We start from the raw sequence: 20,088 nt of genomic DNA, 5'->3' as shown, positions 1-20,088 counted from the left end.
TACATCACTCTTATCAACGTAGTCCATATCAACAACAAATATATATATATCTTGACTCCATATAGTGGTCATTTTGGGAAAATTACAAGTATTTTGAGCAACAGGACTATAAAAATGTGCGCTAATATAAAATGAAATCAAGTAGTCTATATAAAATTGCAAATAAATCTATCTATCAGTACTTTTTTACTTAAGTACATAAAGTACTTTTGTACTTTCACTCGAGTAAAATTGTAAAAGTAGTACTTTTACTTTTACTGGAGTAATATTTTATAGTATGTATCTGTACTTTTACTCAAGTACTTGATTTGTGTACTTCGTCCACCACTGAAATTCTTATTCACTCCCGCAAGATGCCAAAATGTTGCTATAGTTACAAATGCAAAAGTGAGTGCTGTTCCATACACACATGGAACAATAATTTACGGGACTTACTCCCGCATTTAAATGCGGTTGTCATTCCTGAAACTTGCAGTGTGTATGTGGCCAAAGACACTTTTGATGAAAAATGGTAATAACCAGGTCCAACAGGCCCCGAACTTTATCCAGGCCATCCTTATTGTTGAGCCCTGGTGTGAAGGGGATTATAAGATATCTTGTATTTTCCAAACCTGCACAGTTTGAGAACAGAACTCAATGGTTATGTCGAGGACTGTGTTTGTTTTTCTAATATAGAGCAGACTTTTGGCAAACCTAGACCAGCGTGCTTTTCTGGCATCATCCCACCAGAGAACCAGTTTAATGAGAGAGCAAATTTCGCAGTAAAACATCTCTGCCGCTCCATCCTGACATATGTGGTGATGACCACTGTCGATGGATGTTTCTTTTGAGATGGAGGCCTGTGCCATAATGCTCTCCAGGAACAGGACAGCATGCGCTCTGTCTCCAATCCTTCAGGGAATAAGGCGTGACATGAGTTGACAGATATGAATTGTGTTCCCTTAGTGGAGTGGCATGAAGAGGGAACATAAGGACAGAGGCCAGAGCTATGGTGGGCTTCTGCCTAATGTGACCAGAAACACAAACCCTCCTGAAGGACTGGGTTTGAATCAATTTCTAGACTTGGATCTATTGTTGGATCAATTAGCTTTGTTATAACTATCTGATGCAATCTTGATTAGTACTAAAATTTAGTTTCAGGTATCTGAGAGTTGTTTGGAAGAAATTTGCCTTTAAAATAAACCAAATTTAAAAGCTTATTCTGTTTTTTTATGCAAATGTCAAAATGAGATATTAGAACAAATCTGTTTTAAAAAATACATGTATACTAATTAATAATAATTTTCAATCATTTCCAATACTGAAGTTTATTATTATTGTTATTATTATTATCATTGTTATTATTATTATTATTCATCCCTATAATATGAAATGTATCATAATATTAAGTATTTTTCTAATTCACTATTGTTGTTGTTATTAATAACAACAACTACAAATATATAGATATGTGATATGATTATTATACAGTTATGATTCAGTACATATTGTATTGAATGTATTTAATATTTTCATATCAGATTTTATATTTGAATGTATTTAATATTTCCATATCAGATTTTATATTTGAATATATTTAATATTTCCATATCAGATTTTATATTTTAGTGGTCTGAGTTAAAAAAAAAAGCAGTGTGAATGGAAAGTGAAATTAAACTCTAGTAGACTAAAAAGAGATTTGGGACTACTTGCTGTGAATGCATTAAAAAATTAAAATAAAAAGTTTTTTTCAGTCTCGTCACTTTTAGGGCCGATGTGAGTTTGGTTCTTTTAAAGAGGATTGAGGATGAAGTGGTAAGAGGACCACATGGATCTGGAGTGCTTGGAGATATGAAAAGATGACTGAATAAAGAGTGTGCTCATAGATGAGTTTGCTGTTTCAGGCTGTACTGAAGGCTGGTTTAGCTCTCTTTTCTTTCCTACCTTACAATCAGGCTCCTGCCAGCTAGCTTGTACTGCTGAATTGTAAAGTGCTTTTCAACAGTTTTGTTAACAGTCATATTTTTTTGGTATATTTATTGACTTGAATAATATCCAGCTGCCTGGCTGAATAGCTGTGCGCTTCGTCTAATGAGCTGCCAAAAGAGGAAGCCCGTATATGACATTCCAGCTATTCCACGGAAAACTGATAATTGTTGTGCTGTTTTATTGGGTACACCACAAAAGAAAAGATTTTTGTCACCTACACAGCCCGAAACAAATCTATATTCACGCGGGGCATCTCATATGATCAATGAAAGTGGAAAAACAATCCTCCCACTGCTAGCAAATAGATGCATTACGTCCGCATTTTAAACATATGCTTAAAAGTATCGAATGCAAGCAAATTGCTACAAATGCGAACTGTCGTTTTTGCTGTTTAATTCCACTCCAGCCGTGCTAACAGGCCGACACTGCACAGACAGGATGTTGTCAAGACTCTTGCTCGCCGCACACTTTTGCATTTTGCCCAATCAATGCCAAGATTATTTATTGAATTCTAAGTAGCATTTCTGTAGCAGTATTAATAAAAGCAGTCGTGGTGAGAGTTTTGGCAGGATATGGTGTGTGTGCGTGCATGTTTTTTTACCTCCTTCACCTCTTTGCAGCATTTTTGGCCTCCTCTCATAAGGGGTTTAATGAAGCAGTAAATATGAATCTGTCATAAAGAACTCAAGCAGCTGGTGGAGCAGGCAGGGTTATCAACATCAGGTTATTAACAGCGTCATTAGAAGGGGCCAGGCGTGGAGATTACTCCCAGCAGCAGCAGGAGAGACAGCCAAACAAACAAATGAATTTCCCTCCGATTAACGTCAGGTTGGCTACATCTGAAGAATATTCTGAGAGGGATCAGAGAGATGTAGGCTGGGAAAGAGAGGCAGAGAGTGGGCGTGAAGGGTGCTTTGCCCTTAAAGCCTCTGCCATCCCAACTGCCTTGCTCAGGGTTGCCATGTCTTTGTTTTTTCCACAGAACTGGGTTACTTTTAAACTGTTGCCACAGTTTTGACTTTTTTTATACTGCTGGTTAAAACTTTGATATGTTGCATAAATTGCTTATTTTGAAATATTTCATATTTCCTCTTTAAAGGTCTTAGATGGTTTACACTGGTGTCAAAGCTTTTGTAGCTTATATATATATATATATATTATGCAGTTGTGTTCTGAATTTTTTTAAATATTTTTTTTATTTCTATTTATACTGTCCCAGTCACATTTTCTTGTTACTTACACTACCAGAATAAAAATCTATATTGTATTTTTACACTAACAATGTAACTAATAGGCTATTCCATTTATTAAAATCAAGTAAAAGCATTTTACAATTATACCAAAATAATAATTGAAGGCAATTTACAAAAATATATTCTATTTTAACAATTATATATTTTATTTATGAACTGGTGTTCATTTGTTCTTTTTCATAATAAACTTATTTTCAGATCATCAGTCATCAAAGATTTTGACTTGACAAAGTGGTGATATATAAGTGTGTGAGTTGTTTACTTACTTTTTTAAATTGGTCTTCCCATTAACACCATTATATTGTTCACTCAGACTGATTCACAAATGCAGAACGCGCACAAACACAAGGGGCAGGATTTATCGTATGAACCAATCTTAGCCGATCATAACCAGTCACTCTCATGTGACTTTCCCCATTCATTACTCCCACCAAACTCACTGCACGCGTTTAGGGAGTCTGTTAAAACTCAATGGGGTCAGGGGAAGCAAGAGAGATGCGGACTCCAAACAAATGATTTATACACTTTTTATGTCATATTTTGTAATATTTGTGTTTTATTTTTTTACAATAAATTTTTTTTTTCTCATCCAATATTTTGAAGAGACGCTGCCTCCCTTGCCTAGTTGGAGGAAATGCCCCTGATATATATATGTGCAACATACTTATACACTTTTCCAAACTTTTTAGAGTAGTGAGTTCAAACTGAAAAATCCAGCAAGAAAAAGTAGTTATTTAAATGAAATTATGACGTTTGGAATGTTGAACACTCAACTGTAGCGGCTTTCTTTGCATAGCGAAAGGGGAAGGCTATCCGGCTCCAATGCTGGATTAAAGTAGGCTTTTAGACCTCATTTGCTAGATGTTTGAGTACACAGTGCATAGAATAGGAGCATAGTGTATAGTACATCATTTGGGACACAACTGTTGTGTCTCCAGTGCACCTGATATGAGAAGTGTTGTGTGTCATATGGAGTTGTCATCTATATGTAGATCTCACTTGAAATGTTGGGTTTCGGTTAGGATGCTTCCTGTGTAGACAGCAAGACAGCTCTCTTAGATGTTGGAACTGAGCTTGTCTGTGCTTTATTTTAACAGCTCATTCAGTCGAGTCTCTTGCGCCAGCCCCTCTTGAACCCCACTGTCCACAGCTGTAATTTATTCTCGCTCATAAATGAGTCAGCCCGCTTTACTACACGTAAACTCAACTTTCAAGCCCCTAAAATAGACGAGCTGTCATGCTCCCGGAGTTAGCTCTGCTTTCAGGTTTGGTCTTATTAAATTCGTTATTTTTTTTGATGATTGTTGTCTGGGGTAGCTGCATCTGTTGCTATGATTTATGACGGATGGGGATTATGTATTCCTCACCCCTTTAATGAATGACATTTAACAGAGACAAAACAGAGGGCGGGAGTCATGCTGGAGTCAGTGTTCATCTGATATTACTTTTCCACCAGTACCAGCTCTTGTTCAGAAACTGATGTTTCCCCTTTGCGTGCACACTGATTTTTTTGGATAGTTCTTCCAAAAATTTTAATTCTGTCATCATTTACTCACTCTCAACTTGTTCCAAATCTGTATTTTTTCTTCTACTTCTACTTTTTTTTTCTTCTGTTGAACACAAAATAAGATGTTTTGAATAATGTTGGTAAGCAAACAGTTGACTGTAGCCATTGACTCACCGTCAACTGTTTGGTTGCCAACATTCAAAATATCTTCTTTTGTGTTTTGTGTTCATCAGAAGTAAGAATGTCATACAGGTTTAGAACAAGTGGAAACATGTGGAATGGTTCTAGATTGGGCACCACCACCAAAGCAGCATGAGTGCATCTCATTTTTCAGGGCACAGTTGATGTCTTTTTTAGTGGTTAGCTGGAAGGATTGAGTGTGATGTATTTACAGTATCTCCTCTGCTGTTTCGTAGCTCCCTCCGTGGCTCCTCAGAACATCCAGATCAACACTCTGTCATCCACACAGCTGGAGGTGCAGTGGGAGCCACCCCCTGCCGAGACCCAAAATGGCATTATTCAGGGATATAAGGTGACACTCCCAAACCACCCGTCTCGTCCAGTCTCTCTCATACTCTTATTATACGTCCTCTTTTTCTCCTCCCCTCTAACGCTACTGTCATTTCAAGCTCTCTAGGGTGAAAGAAAATCTACAATCTCTTTCTTTTGTCTTTTTTTTCTTATATTCTCCACAGATTTTACTGCGTTAGATAATGGTGCCAGACAGTTGTTTTAAAGAACTGCCCATTTGGGTCATGAAATAATGATCATGGGTGAGGGTTAAGTGAATATCTGCTGAAATATGCATGAAATTGATATATAAAAATGTCCTGGCAGTAATATGACAGATTCATGTTAATGCAGAGATCCCTGTTGTTTCATTGAATATTTCCATTCTGCATGATCAGTGAAGAGACTTTAAGTCCTCTGCACATTTCAGTTGTTCTTTAAAGAGTTTGTATGACCATTTGTGTAATATAACTATAGTGGATTGAACAAGTTTGATTATAAAACAGATTATTGTGCTGAATGCTGACTGGCCAATACAGCATTCCAGATGTGCCAAAATATGCAATATAGTAACACCCATCCATAGTAACAGCTATGACAAAAAAAACTACTTTTGGTCCCACTTTATATTAGGTGGCCTTAACTACTATGTACTTACATTTAAATTAATAATTTAGTACAATGTAATGATTGTGTACATACATGTTTTTACATTGTACTTATATTTAAAAAAAATACCTATATGTAGTTACATCTGTAATTAATTTCTGTAATTACATTTATAATTACACTGTTGACCCACCCCTTACACCTTAACCCACCCTTAAACCTACCCATACCACCAAACCTGTCCCTAACCTTACCCGTATCCCACCTCAATAGCAGCAAAAGTGTTTTGCAATACAATATGAACACAATAAGTACATTGTACTTATTTTTTGATGTAAGTACATAGTAGTTAAGGCCACCTAATATAAAGTATGACCAAACTTTTCTCTGTATTAGTTGGCAGCTCACGTAGTTCAACAATTTACCTGTAACCTGATTTACATTTTGAATAGTTCAGCCATGAAACTCTACTTTTGTTCTAATTGGTCCATTAAATTCAATGTTTCCAGATTCAGATTCATGTACTCATTACCATTTACCTATATAAACGGGACGTATTCAATGAATACTAGGTCTGTAAGCTATGCGTGTTCTCATCTTATCCCACCACCTCCCCAGCACCACCTGTCTAGATCTGCTACAGGAAATCTTTCTCTCTCTAGCAGCAGGGTGTTTCCTTTTAATTTTATGATCCAAGCATTTAGCAGAAGCAAGTCAATTTGTCTTATTCAGTCTTTTTGTTGCCTGTAGATTCTTTACTGGGAGATGGACAATCAGAATGAAACAGAGAGAGTTAAGATTCTCTTCCGGCCTGAAACCAGCATGAGACTGAAGAACCTGACCAGCTACACATACCATATGGTCAAGCTGTCCGCCTTCAATGCTGCTGGAGACGGTCCCTTCAGTGAGCCCAGGAGGGGGCGCACTCTTCAGGCAGGTGAGCATCTGCACAAATCATCCTAACGGCCATTAAACTCCCATTAACAACTGATCACAGAGTCCCCCTCTGACCTGAGCACAAACTGTTACACCTTTTAAGGCTAAACTATAAATCTAACCACAGAGAGTGCGCCAAGGGCAACATGTCCACTTCCATATTGTGTTCTTCTCCATGCGTGAAAACCAGGTCGACACCTGATCATATTTTGGAGCATACTGCGTTGTATCACCGTTGCATCATTCACATTAGCAATTCATGTGTTCTGCATTAAATCATTCACTCTATAAATGTTGTCGGAATGAATTACGCACAAGCAGGGAATGATTTGACCTCAGGCTCCACCTCACTGAAATGACAGGGAGGGGCTTGTTACCCACGAGTCACCTAAAAAAAACAATTTGAAAATTATTCAAATGGTCTTGATGTGACCTCATTTGTTCAAATAGTGGAAACTCACCACCTCTACCTCTCTTTGACATTTCCTAAAGCAACAAGCTGCATTTGTGTAAGAGAACAGATTTGCATAGCTAGCACTGTAAAATCACTGAGAGAGTGGGAAATAGGTTTTTTTAGGTTTTATAGGTTTGTTTTTATTTAACATATTACATCAGACTCTAAAATTGGATTGGATGTGCCACATTCAAAGCAGTTGCAAAATAGGCAATATACTCACACCTGTGACACATACCAATTCAATTTTATATTGATATGCTTTTAGTAAGTTGCTATGATGCTTAGCAACTGTAAAAAAAAAAATAGTTAAACTAAAACCTAACCTATTAATACTAAAATTAAACATTAAACTTATTAAAATAGAAACTACTGAAATTTTTAAAAGATTTTTTTGCTGCAAAATGTTAACAAAAAGTGCACGAAAATACGAAACCAAAATGTGGTCAAGAATCTTCATGTGGTTATGTTATGCATAAGAACACTGTATAATCATGGTAAAAACTCTGGTTAATGGCTTATTGCTTTAACGTAATCTGTATTTGTTGCATTGATCAAACTACACGGTTCTCGCAGCCCCCAGCGCTCCCAGCTTCATCAGTTTCTCCGAGGTGACCAGCAGCACTCTGAACGTGTCCTGGGGTTTCCCACTGTCCCCCAATGGTGTGGTGGAAGGCTACAGGGTGGTATATGAGCCCAGTGCCCCTATTCAAGGTTTGCATGTTTCCACTATATCAGTCTCTCTCTTAATGCTCTGGTTCGAACAGTGGCCTTTTTTAACATCGCTAGTAGTGTTTTGATATTTTGATGTTTGATGATGATGTGATGAGTTGTTTATATAAAACTCATTTTCTTGCTATTGTTTCCATGGCTCTGTTTTGAATTTTGTCAAAGCCAGAAGCTCTTAATGTCAACATAGGTTATCGTACATAACTGGAGTAATTGATTTTGACTCGCTGCATCCTAGGTAGGAAGATGCTGTTGCATTGTTATGTTTGTTCGTGTTTGTTGTGTGTAATTGTGCTGTCTTGTGTGTGTATGTGCACATTAGGTGTGACTAAAGTGGTAACGGTGGATATCCGTGGCAGCTGGCAGCGCTGGCTGAAGGTGCGTGACCTGACCAAGGCTGTGACCTATTGCTTCCACGTGCAAGCCAGGACTATTGCCTACGGGCCTGAGGCAGAGGCCAACATCACAGCAGGTCCTGTCAAAGGTGAGCTACACAACCAAACAAACACACCAACAAAAACATCAGCAAACCTCTCAGGAATGTAACCAGCTTACATTCCCCACTCCTCAGCGAGAGGTGTCAGAAATCCAGGCTGTGAAAAACACCTGTGTGGATCAATATCTCACAGTGGTGTTGTGGATCAATATCTCACAGTGGTGTAGGCGTTTGCCTTAGCTTTAGACCTTCACTCAAAAGGGTCGGATCGCTCGCCTGTTCTTCTCATTTCACTGCATACTCTCCTCTCTGTTTAGGGTCTCCTGGATCTCCTGTAGAAATGTCAATCACAAAGACAGGATCCATGCTCAACATACATTGGACACCAGGAGATACAGGAGCAGGACATGTGACTGGCTATGTGATTGAAGCACGCCCATCAGGTACATCAATTAAAACAGGCTATTAATATATTCACCTTTTTTTGAATATTCACTATAAATATTTAAAATATTTAATTTTAAAATCGAAAACTTAATCATTTAAAGCAGCAATTAAACATTTAAGGAAAATCAAAGTTTTCAACCACCAACCAAGATGAAACCTCAGTAATCTGAAATAAAATAAAGGTTACACTTTATTTTAAAGTGACCTTGTTACAGTGTGATTATATATTTAAGTACTGAGCAATATGAATTAACTACATGTACTTACTAGTTACTATAGTGTTAGGGATAGGATTAGGGTTTGGCTTAGGGTTACTTGCATGTAATTATGCATTTATAATTGCTATTATAACAGTAAATATATGTGACGTGTAACAAGCACACCTTAAAATAAAGTGTTACCAAAATAAAATATAAATTTTAGATGAGAAATTTAAACTTAAAAAAAGTCACCATTGCAACTAACTGAAATAAGTAAGGGTATGTTGAATAAAAATAAGTCAAAATGTTAATGGAAATACACACACACACACCCATGTATATATACGTACAGTGCCCTCCAAAAGTATTGGAACAGTAAAGACAAAATTGCTCTGTTGGCTGTGGAGTCAAGACATTGACAAATATGATTAAAAGATGAATATGAGACAAAACTACTGAATGTCACATTTTATTATTAGCCGTTTGAGCACCAAATAAAAAGAACAGCACTTTAAGAGTTCATCCCACTCATTGATGTGAGCATAAGTATTGGGACAGTTGAACATAAAGCAGATATAAAAGATTAAAAGCTATTATTTAGTTGCAGATCCCTTGCACATCACAGCAGTGAGTCTGTGACCCGTAGACATCACCAGACTCTTGGTCTCATCCTTTCAAATACTTTTCCCAGCCTTTAATGCAGTCAATCCCAATTGTTGCTTGTTTTGGGGAGTTTCTGCCTTTGCTCTCCTCTCCAGCTGGTCAAATTCATGTTCAATCAGATTTAAATCTGGAGATTGACTTGGGCAATCTAAGACTTTCCAATTTCCAATCCAAAATTTCTTTGCCCTTATAAATTCCTTGACTGAACTGGCAGGGTGTTTTGGGTCATTGTCCTGATGCAATATGAAGCACTTCCCAATGAATCTGGTGGCATTTTCTTGAATATTGGTAGGCAAGATGGTTTTGTACCTTTCCAAATTCATTCTACTACTGTCATCATACATAAAGTCATCAGTAAAGTTGAGAGGGTCTGTTCCAGAGACAGCCATGCATGCCCATGCCATGACACCACCTCCACCATGCTTTACAGATGAAGCTGTATGCTTGGGATCATTTGCAGTTCCTTTTTTTCTCCACATTTTTGCTTTCCCATCACTTAGATAAAGGTTCATCTTTGTCTCATCGGTCCATAAACACAGTTCCAAAACTCTTCTGGCTCACCTTTGTACTTTTTTGCAAACTGTAATCTTGCCTTTCTATTTTTGGTGCTGGTCAGAGGTTTGCATCTCGCTGTGTAGCATCTGTAATTCTGTCAAAGTCTCCTGAGGACAGTAGATTGTCAGAGCATCACCCCAGCTTTCTGGAAGCTGTTGGTGATTTTACAGACACGTCTTTTAGGATTCATTTTCACAGCTTTTATGATTTGTCTGTCATCAACTACTGTTCTTTTCTCAGCCGATCAGGTCGTTGTTGATGGTGGTTTACAAACTCTTGATTTCTCCATGCCCTTTGTTTTTGCTCTAATTGACTTCCTCTTTTCTTTTAGCATCCAAATAACTTGCTTTTCTCTCAAAGTCAGCTCCCTCATCTTCATGCTGGTTTGTGTGTGTCATCATTGAATGCAAGATTCAGAATGCAGAAGTAATGGATATAACTGATATGATATATTCCCTGCTTTTAATATCTGAAGAATTAATGCAACAGGACACAGCTGATCACTTACAAAGACCAGTGAGGCAACTGTTCCGATACTTAAGATGAAACTCTAAAAGTGCTGATCGTCTTTGCTGGTAAAATCACCCAATAATAAAATGTGACATTCTGTAGTTTTGTCTCATATTCATCTTTTAATCATATTTGGAGGGCACTGTATGTATGTATGTATGTATGTATATTTTTTATGTATAATTTTAAAACTTGAACTAAAAACTGAAAATATAAAAGAGTAATTCAAAATATTTTTAAAAAACTATAAAATTAAGTACTTCTAAAATATTGTGTTTTTTTAACATTTGATTTTACTTTTTGTTAATAGTTTTATAATATACTGTATATAGTGTTTATTTTCATGTAGCATCATTAAATTTTTGTTTTCACGAAGAATCGAAATTATTCTTTATTGCAGTCAATTTCTTTTTGCCACAAATCTGCTAACCTACCGACAATTTTTTACCAGCCATCTGTATTTTATTATAATTTTTTTTTATTAATTTATATATTTTCTCCCTTTTTTTGCATATTTGTACAATGAAGGTCATTGTATCATTCAGTGCATCATTTACAGTTCCATGTATTTCCATTTTGGTGGTTAACGTGTCGCCACATGCTATAGAGAAATGGTTATAGAGAAAAAAAATGTGGCATTTGGCACTTGAGTGTTAATTTAGGAGTCTGAATGTTGGTCTGAAATAATCTACTGAACATTTACTTGCCATTGTTACTGGGATACATTGGTATAACTTCCCTTTCCATGTCAATAGGGTTTCGTTCACATTGAACTTCATTGCTTGTCTGGCAATGAAACAGCTGCTAGCTGCTCTCTTGATGTCAGCATCTGCTAAGTGAAATGGGACACAGTAATGAACTTAGTGCTAGCAAGTGCATGATGACATTTTCACTGGAAGTGACCTTGCTCTCCACAGATGAAGGGATGTGGGATACGTTTGTGCGCCACTTGCTTCCCACCAGTACCTCTCACTCAGTGAGTCTAGACCGCCTACGGCAGGGTATCAGCTACCAGTTCAGAGTTCTGGCCGTCAACGAGTTCGGCTACGGTGAGCCGAGTGCACCCTCTGCTGCCATGTCAGGTAATTACACTCTCCACATGGCCTCCTGAACTGAGATGAGTCATCAAAGAGATTTTGACAGTGTGTTGCATCAGTTACTGTTGGTATTATTTAGCTCTGATGTGACTTTTACACCCACATGAACTGTTTGTACCATGTCCTTCTGGAAAAGCTCCACTTTCTAGGCTGACAAGTCTTAATGAAGCTTTCAGACATGTTTCGTAAACTTCGACTCACATGTTTCTGTTAAAATTAGGTAGGATAAATAAAAATACACAAAAGTTAACTCATTGTAGACATTTAGCTAAGAGTATATGGGTGTAAAATGAATATGTTGCTCAGATGAGGAGTGATTGAGTTCATATTCATATTGAGTTCTCTGATTTGATTTCACGCTTAATCTTGGCACAGTTTGAGAAATCTTGGAAATCTTAATCTTTTTGAAAGAAGATATGTGATATGTGACTTCTCCCAGTGTTCTCCAGTTAAGATCATTGCTGCCTATGAGAATCTGTTGAGAAGTCTATCTCACTTCAAAAAAAAAGTCTTGTTTTTCATTGTGTTTAAACATTAAATCAATCAAGATGCATTTATTTGATAAGCAAAATTACATGATATTAAGTCTTGTTTTCTGAAAGAAAAAAAAATCTAAAAGAAGTTTATGCTTAAAACAAGAAAAGAAATCTACCAATTGGATAATGTAAATGAACGTTAAAGGTATAGTTCACCCAAAACTGAAAATTTGCAGAAAATGTATTCACCCTCAGGTCATCCAAAATCTAGGTTTCTCCAGTGGAACAAGTTTAGGGACATTTAGCTGCTAAATTTGCTAAACACTAAATTTCCCTATATCTGTTCAAAATGAAGAAACAAAGTCATCTACATCTTGGAACTTTTTTCTTCCCCCATTAGCTGTTTTTTTTTTTATTATTGTGATATTTTTTCTTAATATCTTAAGTCATATTATTTTCCGAGTATTGTTAATGTGTAGTTGATGGTAGATGTCTGTACTGGAAAACAAGATAGAAATACTGAGTATACTGATTTTTATTGATTTTATGCAGTGCATCTGTGAGTTAGAACTGTGGCTGTTCTCTTTTGCTCTTATAAATGTTTTCTCATTGAGGTTGCCTTGTTTTCATGCGTTTTCCTGTGGTTGAGCAACCACATCCCAAATTTGTAACACACGGACTCTGAACTACCAGTCTGCCCCCTTATCACAGATAATACAACCGATTTCTGTCTCATTGCTATATAAGGAAGGTTAATAAATGTAACTGGGGTCATCTAGAGGCCAGTGCCTTAAAAGGAGCCTGAAACTAGATTTATTTGTTGAACAAATATAGTGAAGACCTTTGTATCTCTGAATTTTACAGCTGAGTAATAGTCACTGAAACGGTTTCAAGATGTTTACTTGGTCTCATCACAGAGGCTGTCATATGATTAGTTTGTTGTTTATAACAACGGCTAAACAACATGGTTTTTGTTTGTGATATTATAAACTGAGTCATGATTCGTTGTGGTGTTTCATTCTGCTTTAACCTTGACAAGAGCGCATCAGTGACAAAGCATGGATTTGACAACAAGATTTCAATGTTACCCTCTATAAAGTTATACAAAGAAAAAGAAATGAAGCCGTCAAAGACTAGAGCTTTCTTCTTCATCTAGCTCAGTCTTTCTCTTTGGCCATAGGCTAGTGCTTTCAAGAAAAACTGCCATGTTGCCTCAGCAAGTAATTAATGCAGTGTGGTGCAAGTCCTAGAGGTCTGTTTGTAAATGAAAAGCAAAGTATGTTATCAACATTTCACATGTCATGGGACTGAAATATTCATACCACAGGCATGCTTCAATCTGATTGTGAGCTGATGTCACTACAGCTCAGTATTGCTGTCAGAGCAGTCCATCAGCGGCTGTCACATATGACTGGAGTGTTCTGGCACATTTAGGCCATGCTCTCCTTTGCTCTACAGCACTAGAGATGAGCAGATAGGACTTGGGCCAATAAACATGCATCACTGCTGCTCGAAATATGGTAGACGATCACTGCTGCTTTTGTCAAGTAAGAAAACATCTTCCTAAATTGGGGACAATCACTATTACTATTAAATAAAATTTTAGTAATATAAAGGATTGTCAATTACTTTTCTAACGCCCTGTTTACACCTGGTATTAAGATGCATTTTTAGTGATCTGATCACAAGAGGTCAACCAAGACTCATTACTGTTTACACCTGGTCTTAACGTGTTTTTAAAACAGGGGTTTCAAACCCTGGGTCCCAAAAATCGGGACCAGGAACCAAACAAAATATAACAAAATAAACGATAAAATGAAAGTAAGTGGCAGCCTTACGGCAGAATCCAGTGTGTATCTGTCTCTCTGTGTTTGCGCTCTGGACAGCATCAAAGGTTTCTATTTACATGTTTTTGTAGCCCATGCAGATATATCTGTTGATTTCTTGAACGAAGTGGCCAACCAGTTTTAGTTCTTCAGAATCCACTCACCACTCAAAGTGCTGGCATTTTTGTTAAGTCCTGAGGTCTTTTGTATCCACCATACACTACATGATTTCATTGAAATCTTTCAAGTCTGACTGCCAATAATTTGCAAAAAAATAATGTACATTTCTGTATTTCTTTATATTCTATTTCTCTTTGTCATACACAGCCCAACAGGACACCCCATTTTATGAGGAATGGTGGTTTCTCATCGTGTTGGCATTGTGCGGTCTGATTCTGCTGTTGCTGGTGGTTTTTGTTCTCGTCTTGCACGGACACAACAGGAAGTACAAGAGCTGTGGAACAGGTGACCTGAACTAAACCTCTTCAGCCTTCTCATGACACATCCATCCATCCTCCCTCATATAATCATTATGTGCTGTAAATTCGCATACATATTCATCCAGATAAACACATCTGCCCACTCAGACTCCCACGCCGTCCAGCAAACAGTGATTGAAGTTTGACCCAGGTGATGTTTTTGCTGTGATGATGATATGCTGACTGCTGTAGGTAAAGCTGTGTCCACGGTGGAGGAGACGGTCACGCTGGACAATGGAGGCTTCACGGCTTTAGAGCTCAACAGCAGGCCTGTTCGTGTCAAGGGTGTCTTCTTGAGGAAGAATGGCACCAGGTACTGTAACAACGCAGATTATGCATGAGTCATCTGATGAATTCACAATACGGTTTTGAAATTTTTGTAGTATTTCATAAAAACTATCTTACCAGTTTAACCAGTCAGTAAATGTGTTGAAGTAGTCATTACGATAGGAAGCCACATGATTGGGAATTTCATGTTCCCCACACAGATTTCACAACAGGTTCAACGAATTTGCCAGATTGTCCAACAGAAAGCTGCTTGGTTTGAAAGTGACTTAAGAGTGAGCTGTGCTTTATCTATTGAAACACTACTGACAAGCATTTTTGTCCACAAAATTTTGCCAAAACTATGCACTTTAAATTGCTACAGTATCACTTAGGGTTAGGATAAAGGGAGGTAGGCAAACAAAGAGATTATGCTCCTCAAGACTGATATCATATACCCCTTTACCACTTCCTTTACTCTTCTAGCAGGTCCCCTCCCCGACCCAATCCAGCCGGACTGCGCTATTCCGATGAAGACATCTGTAGCAACTACAACGGCGTTGTTTCCACAGAGAGCACCGCGCTGACAGAGAGGCCTGCAGATATATCCGAGTCTGAGGTGGAGTGATGCATATTTACCCAATTAACCCTTCAAAGGGAGTTTGATTGACAGGCGATCTGACCACAATCCCAAAGTTGCCATTTTTGTCTGACAAACCAGACAGGAGAGTAGATTAACATTGGTGGATTTGAACTTGAAAAGTGGTGTGAATTGACATCTTTCTGTGGTTAGCGGAACAAGATACCTTCTGATGTTCCATTCATGTTTATTTCACGCTATAACTAGTAAAGAGGAAGAGATGATCGGTTCATGTGCTGCTTGAACTGAGCTGCTACAGTCTTATAACATGGCTCATTAAAGAGCCACAAAACTGTATTTATTGTTTTAATTTCTTAAAAATAAAATTTGAAAGCTGAGACTTTGTTTCATACCAGAAGTAACCTGGTCTGTAGGGACGGGCGATATCTTATCATTTGCGAAATACAGGTAAAAATTCTCCCCACGTTAAGAATTAGTCTTCCAGCGATAACAATAAAGTTTAGTTGTTGATATATTTCTGTGTGCGACTGTGCGGAGCGACATTGCGGAAGGCGGACGTGAAATTGAGGAGGAGTATATCGCTAAACGAGGAGCTCCTTCTACAATCTGAAACTGGTTTGGTCAGGGCTGTACATGCAACAACAAATTAGTCTGAGCCTTGAATAAACGTTCCACTGTAGCACGTGTGCAATACAGTTTTGCATGTGTATAAGCTTGTTTACAAACCTGTTGTCCTACAAATATATCATTTATTGACATGCTTTTTCTCCGAATTAACTTCATAACATCAGTCGAGTGTTTGAAATGACTTTGAAATGACTTTGACCTCCGGTTTCCAGTATGAATAGTATTAGATTAGATTCAACTTTGTCACTGTGCAGAGTACAAGTACAGAGCTGATGAAATGCAGTTAGCATCAAACCAGAAGTGCAAATAACAAAGTATATAAATAAATATGAAAAATATGTTTATACACATTAAGTTTTATGACATATAGTGCAAGTTATGAGGTAGAGGGGGAGAGACTAGCTCAGTGCAAATGACTGTACATACAACTTAGGTTGCAGGGAAGTATAAACAGAAGGTGCATTATACAGTGAGGTATGTAAATAGCATATGTTTATATACGGCCAATGATCTTAACGGCATCCGGAGGTAGAAATGTGTAAGGGAATGTGCAAAATATCAGAGAAATGTGCAAAATAACAGAGGCAATAATAAGAACATTGTGAGTAAGGAGTGCAGACAGGTTATTGAACAGTGCAGTTTTTTTGTTTTTGTTCTTTGAGTACACATTACATATGTACTCAGTAATGCTCACAACACCAGGGTAAAAATAGGAAAGATAATGCTTTTCTCTAAAGAAACAGGATTTTTTGCTCTTACTGGATGCATAAGATTCCCTGAATTATCGTCATTGATATCGTTATCACAATAAATACCAGAAATGATTGTGATCTATTTTTAAGCCCATATCGCCCATCCCTACTGCTTTGTCTTGTCTCTCTGCATGTTGTCAGTTTCCTCTTTGCTCTGCGATCTATTTTTCACTATGCGAGAACGTGGTGTGTGGTGTGAGAGCAGCATGGCTTGTCAGACATAGCAACAGTAATGACTAAGGGCGGGTATTTGTGAAGGGTCAATTGGGGTTTACTTTGACCAGCTGACTGTACATTATCTCTTACATACAGTATACCACAACATAAATCTTCCAAGTGTGTGATTTCCCCTCTCATATTTCCATGATCAGGCCACAGACAGCGAGTGCGAAGAGGAGCTGATCAAACACTCGTTTGTGAATCACTACATGAGCGACCCATCATACTTCAACTCGTGGAAGCGGCAGCAGAAGGGGCTGAAGCAGACGGTGGCCTGTTCCTTAGATGAATGTGCCAGCGGGGACACCGAGTCCTACTATCAGACAGTGGTCACACAGCACAGTGTTGGCGGGATCTACACCCCCGCCGGCCAGCCCGCACCAGGCTCACGGACTCCCGTCACAGGCTTCTCCTCGTTCGTGTGACATACAAGAGGACCCGGACCCCTCTTTGCGGCTTGGACAGCATAGTTGCAGAGGAAATTCTCTGGTTTCGCACAGTACTATCACCACGAGCACTACAAGAGACATCACATGTGACCGCTCATCGAGTTGCTTGATCCTGAATGTACTCGATTAGTGATCGAGATCATTATTAAGAGAAGGGGAGAAAAAATGATTTTTATACGCCAATACCGAAGACTAATCAGAGTTATTGTTAATGTACGTGTCCCTCCTGTTTACAGCCTTGGTTGTGAAAGATGCATAAATGTCTGTGGTTTTAATGAGCAGGACGCAACAGAAAACATCTGTACATGTGACGAGACATTCCCGCTCTAAAGAGCAGCATATATTCACACTTAACATCCCTGCCCTTACCACATTGAAGAGAACTTAAGGAAAAAGCTAAGTGAAAAACACGCTGTAATTACTGTATACTCTTGTCTGAATAATCTCATCTCACTGTCAGTGTCGCTATATATACACGTTGCACTCGAGATCGTAAAGGTCATGAAATGTAAATCTTCTCTAATGGATTTGATTCGCGTTCACGCGGCCTGGATAATGAAGCACGGTTGTTTTCAGTATATTCTGTATAGACACACCAGCAAGAAAACCTACAGAGGCTGTTAGAAGAAGCCAGACAGCTCTGGTTCCCTGTCTCTGTGCAATCAGACAGTGAGACAGTGCCAGATGTGTTGTGATTTGTGCCATTGCTCATTCTCACACATATCAAGTTCTTTTTTCCTTTTTTGGCTTCTACTCTTCTTTGTTCCTGTCTGTTTGGCCTCGCTTAGGAACTGCAAACACTCACTTGAAATTATTTAATGAACGATTGTATGAATTGTATGTGAGGATATCAGTATGCGGTTGCTTTCCACATATGTTCTGCACTTTTGAGCCATAAATATTTCAGTTTCGTTCTTTTGATTGAATATTTGCTTTTTTACAGGCTTGTACAGTGTGATTTTAGAATTAATTTGTATGAATTTTGTTGTTCGCTGTAGTGGTCTTCAGAAGTGATGTACAGTAGTTCCGTTGTTCTTTCACAAGAAGTATGAATTTTTGCAGTTCTTAAAAATGCTAACACAACAAGTACAGTAGTCAAACAAGAGTGTACTGTTATGGAAATGTTTGTTTCAATCCCACCAACTGTTTTAGCACAAGTGTATGTCATGGACGTTCATGAAGTAAAGATTTTTTATGATAAATTAAATGTTTGTTGTTCACTTAAATGCCTCCAACTACAATGTCATATTGATAATACGTCAACATGCACAGATTTGGGAAAGCATTTAATTGCTTCTATCACAGAATAGACTAGCTGTATTTTGTATCTCTGTCCTGCCTGTTGGCTGAATGTTGGGGAATCTATAGACAGTTTTTTGTTGCAACATTTGAATAAAGGAGAAAGGTGTGAAGTATAATATACATAAAATTACTTTTTTGAGCACAATTTAAACTAAACTGTAAGGATAACATAAATGTAAAGCTAAACAACAAATGTTAATGATGTAAAATAATAATAATCATCATCAGTGTAATAAAAATTGCAACTTTGACCTGACATACACTGCTGCTCAAAAGTTTGAGATAAGTATGATTTTTAATGTTTTCTTTAAAGAAGTTTTTCTGCTCATCAAGGCTGTTTTTTATTTGATCAAAAATTATTGTATTTTGTGAAATATTATTGCTGTTTAAAATAACAGTTTTATATTTTAATGTCCTTTAAAATATAATTTATTTCTGTGATCAAAGCTGAATTTTCAGCATCATTACTCCAGTCTTCAGTGTCACATGATCCTTCAGAAATCATTCTGATATGCTGATGTATAATTAAAGTTGGAAACTGTTGTGCTGCTTCATATTTTATTTTTTATTTTTTTTTTTTTGGGGGGGGGGGGGGGGCTGTGATATTTTTTTGGGATTCTCTTATTAATAAAAAGTTTAAAAGAACAGCATTTATTTAAAACAGAAATTTTGTGTTACAATATACAATGCTATTCAAAAGTTTGGGGTTAGTAAATTTTTTCTTTGTTTTTTTAAAGAAATTAATACTTTTATTCAGGAGGGATGTGTTGAATAAAAAGTTATAGTAAAGACTTATATTGTTAGAAAATATTTATATTTTGAACAAATGCTGCTCTTTTTTTACTTTGTATTCATCAAAGAATCAAAGAAAAGAGTATCACATGTTCCAAAAAACAACATGAAACAGCACAACCGTTTCAACACTCATAATAAATCAGCATATTAGAATAATTTCTGAAGGATCATGTGACACTGAAGACTGGAGTAATGATGCTGAAAATTCAGCTTTGCCATCACAGGAATAAATTCTATTTTAAAGTATATTAAAATAGGAAACCAATATTAGAAATTGCAAAACGTTTTCACAATATTACTGTTTTTTGGGGTTTTTTGATTGAATAAATACAGCCTTGATGAGCAGAAGAGACGCCCTTAAAAAACATCTTACATCCCTTAAAAATCTTACTGATCATAAACTTTTGAGCGTCAGTGTATATGA

General features: G+C 37.3%; 1 protein-coding gene across 2 annotated transcripts in view; it reads left to right on the top strand.

The window, feature by feature from the left end:
* Positions 1-18,797, top strand: part of LOC306853892 (protein sidekick-1-like) — a 367,593-nt gene extending 348,796 nt beyond the window's left edge. Inside the window, exons 36-45 of one of the 2 annotated variants that reach the window (XM_079391575.1) lie at positions 5,145-5,260; positions 6,598-6,784; positions 7,814-7,951; positions 8,289-8,450; positions 8,720-8,845; positions 11,695-11,859; positions 14,504-14,641; positions 14,848-14,968; positions 15,409-15,538; positions 17,271-18,797. In XM_079391575.1, the coding sequence (XP_079247701.1) occupies positions 5,145-5,260; positions 6,598-6,784; positions 7,814-7,951; positions 8,289-8,450; positions 8,720-8,845; positions 11,695-11,859; positions 14,504-14,641; positions 14,848-14,968; positions 15,409-15,538; positions 17,271-17,543 (1,556 nt within the window). In that variant the 3' untranslated portion in view covers positions 17,544-18,797. Of the gene's footprint in view, positions 1-5,144; positions 5,261-6,597; positions 6,785-7,813; positions 7,952-8,288; positions 8,451-8,719; positions 8,846-11,694; positions 11,860-14,503; positions 14,642-14,847; positions 14,969-15,405; positions 15,539-17,270 lie in introns of both variants that reach the window. The other variant, XM_079391574.1, reaches the window with a different exon arrangement.
* The last annotated feature ends 1,291 nt before the right edge of the window (positions 18,798-20,088 follow it).

The sequence above is a fragment of the Barbus barbus genome (assembly GCF_936440315.1).
Source record: "Barbus barbus genome assembly, chromosome: 3".
NCBI classification, from domain to species: domain Eukaryota; kingdom Metazoa; phylum Chordata; class Actinopteri; order Cypriniformes; family Cyprinidae; genus Barbus; species Barbus barbus.
This window is presented reverse-complemented; position numbering and strand designations above follow the sequence as displayed.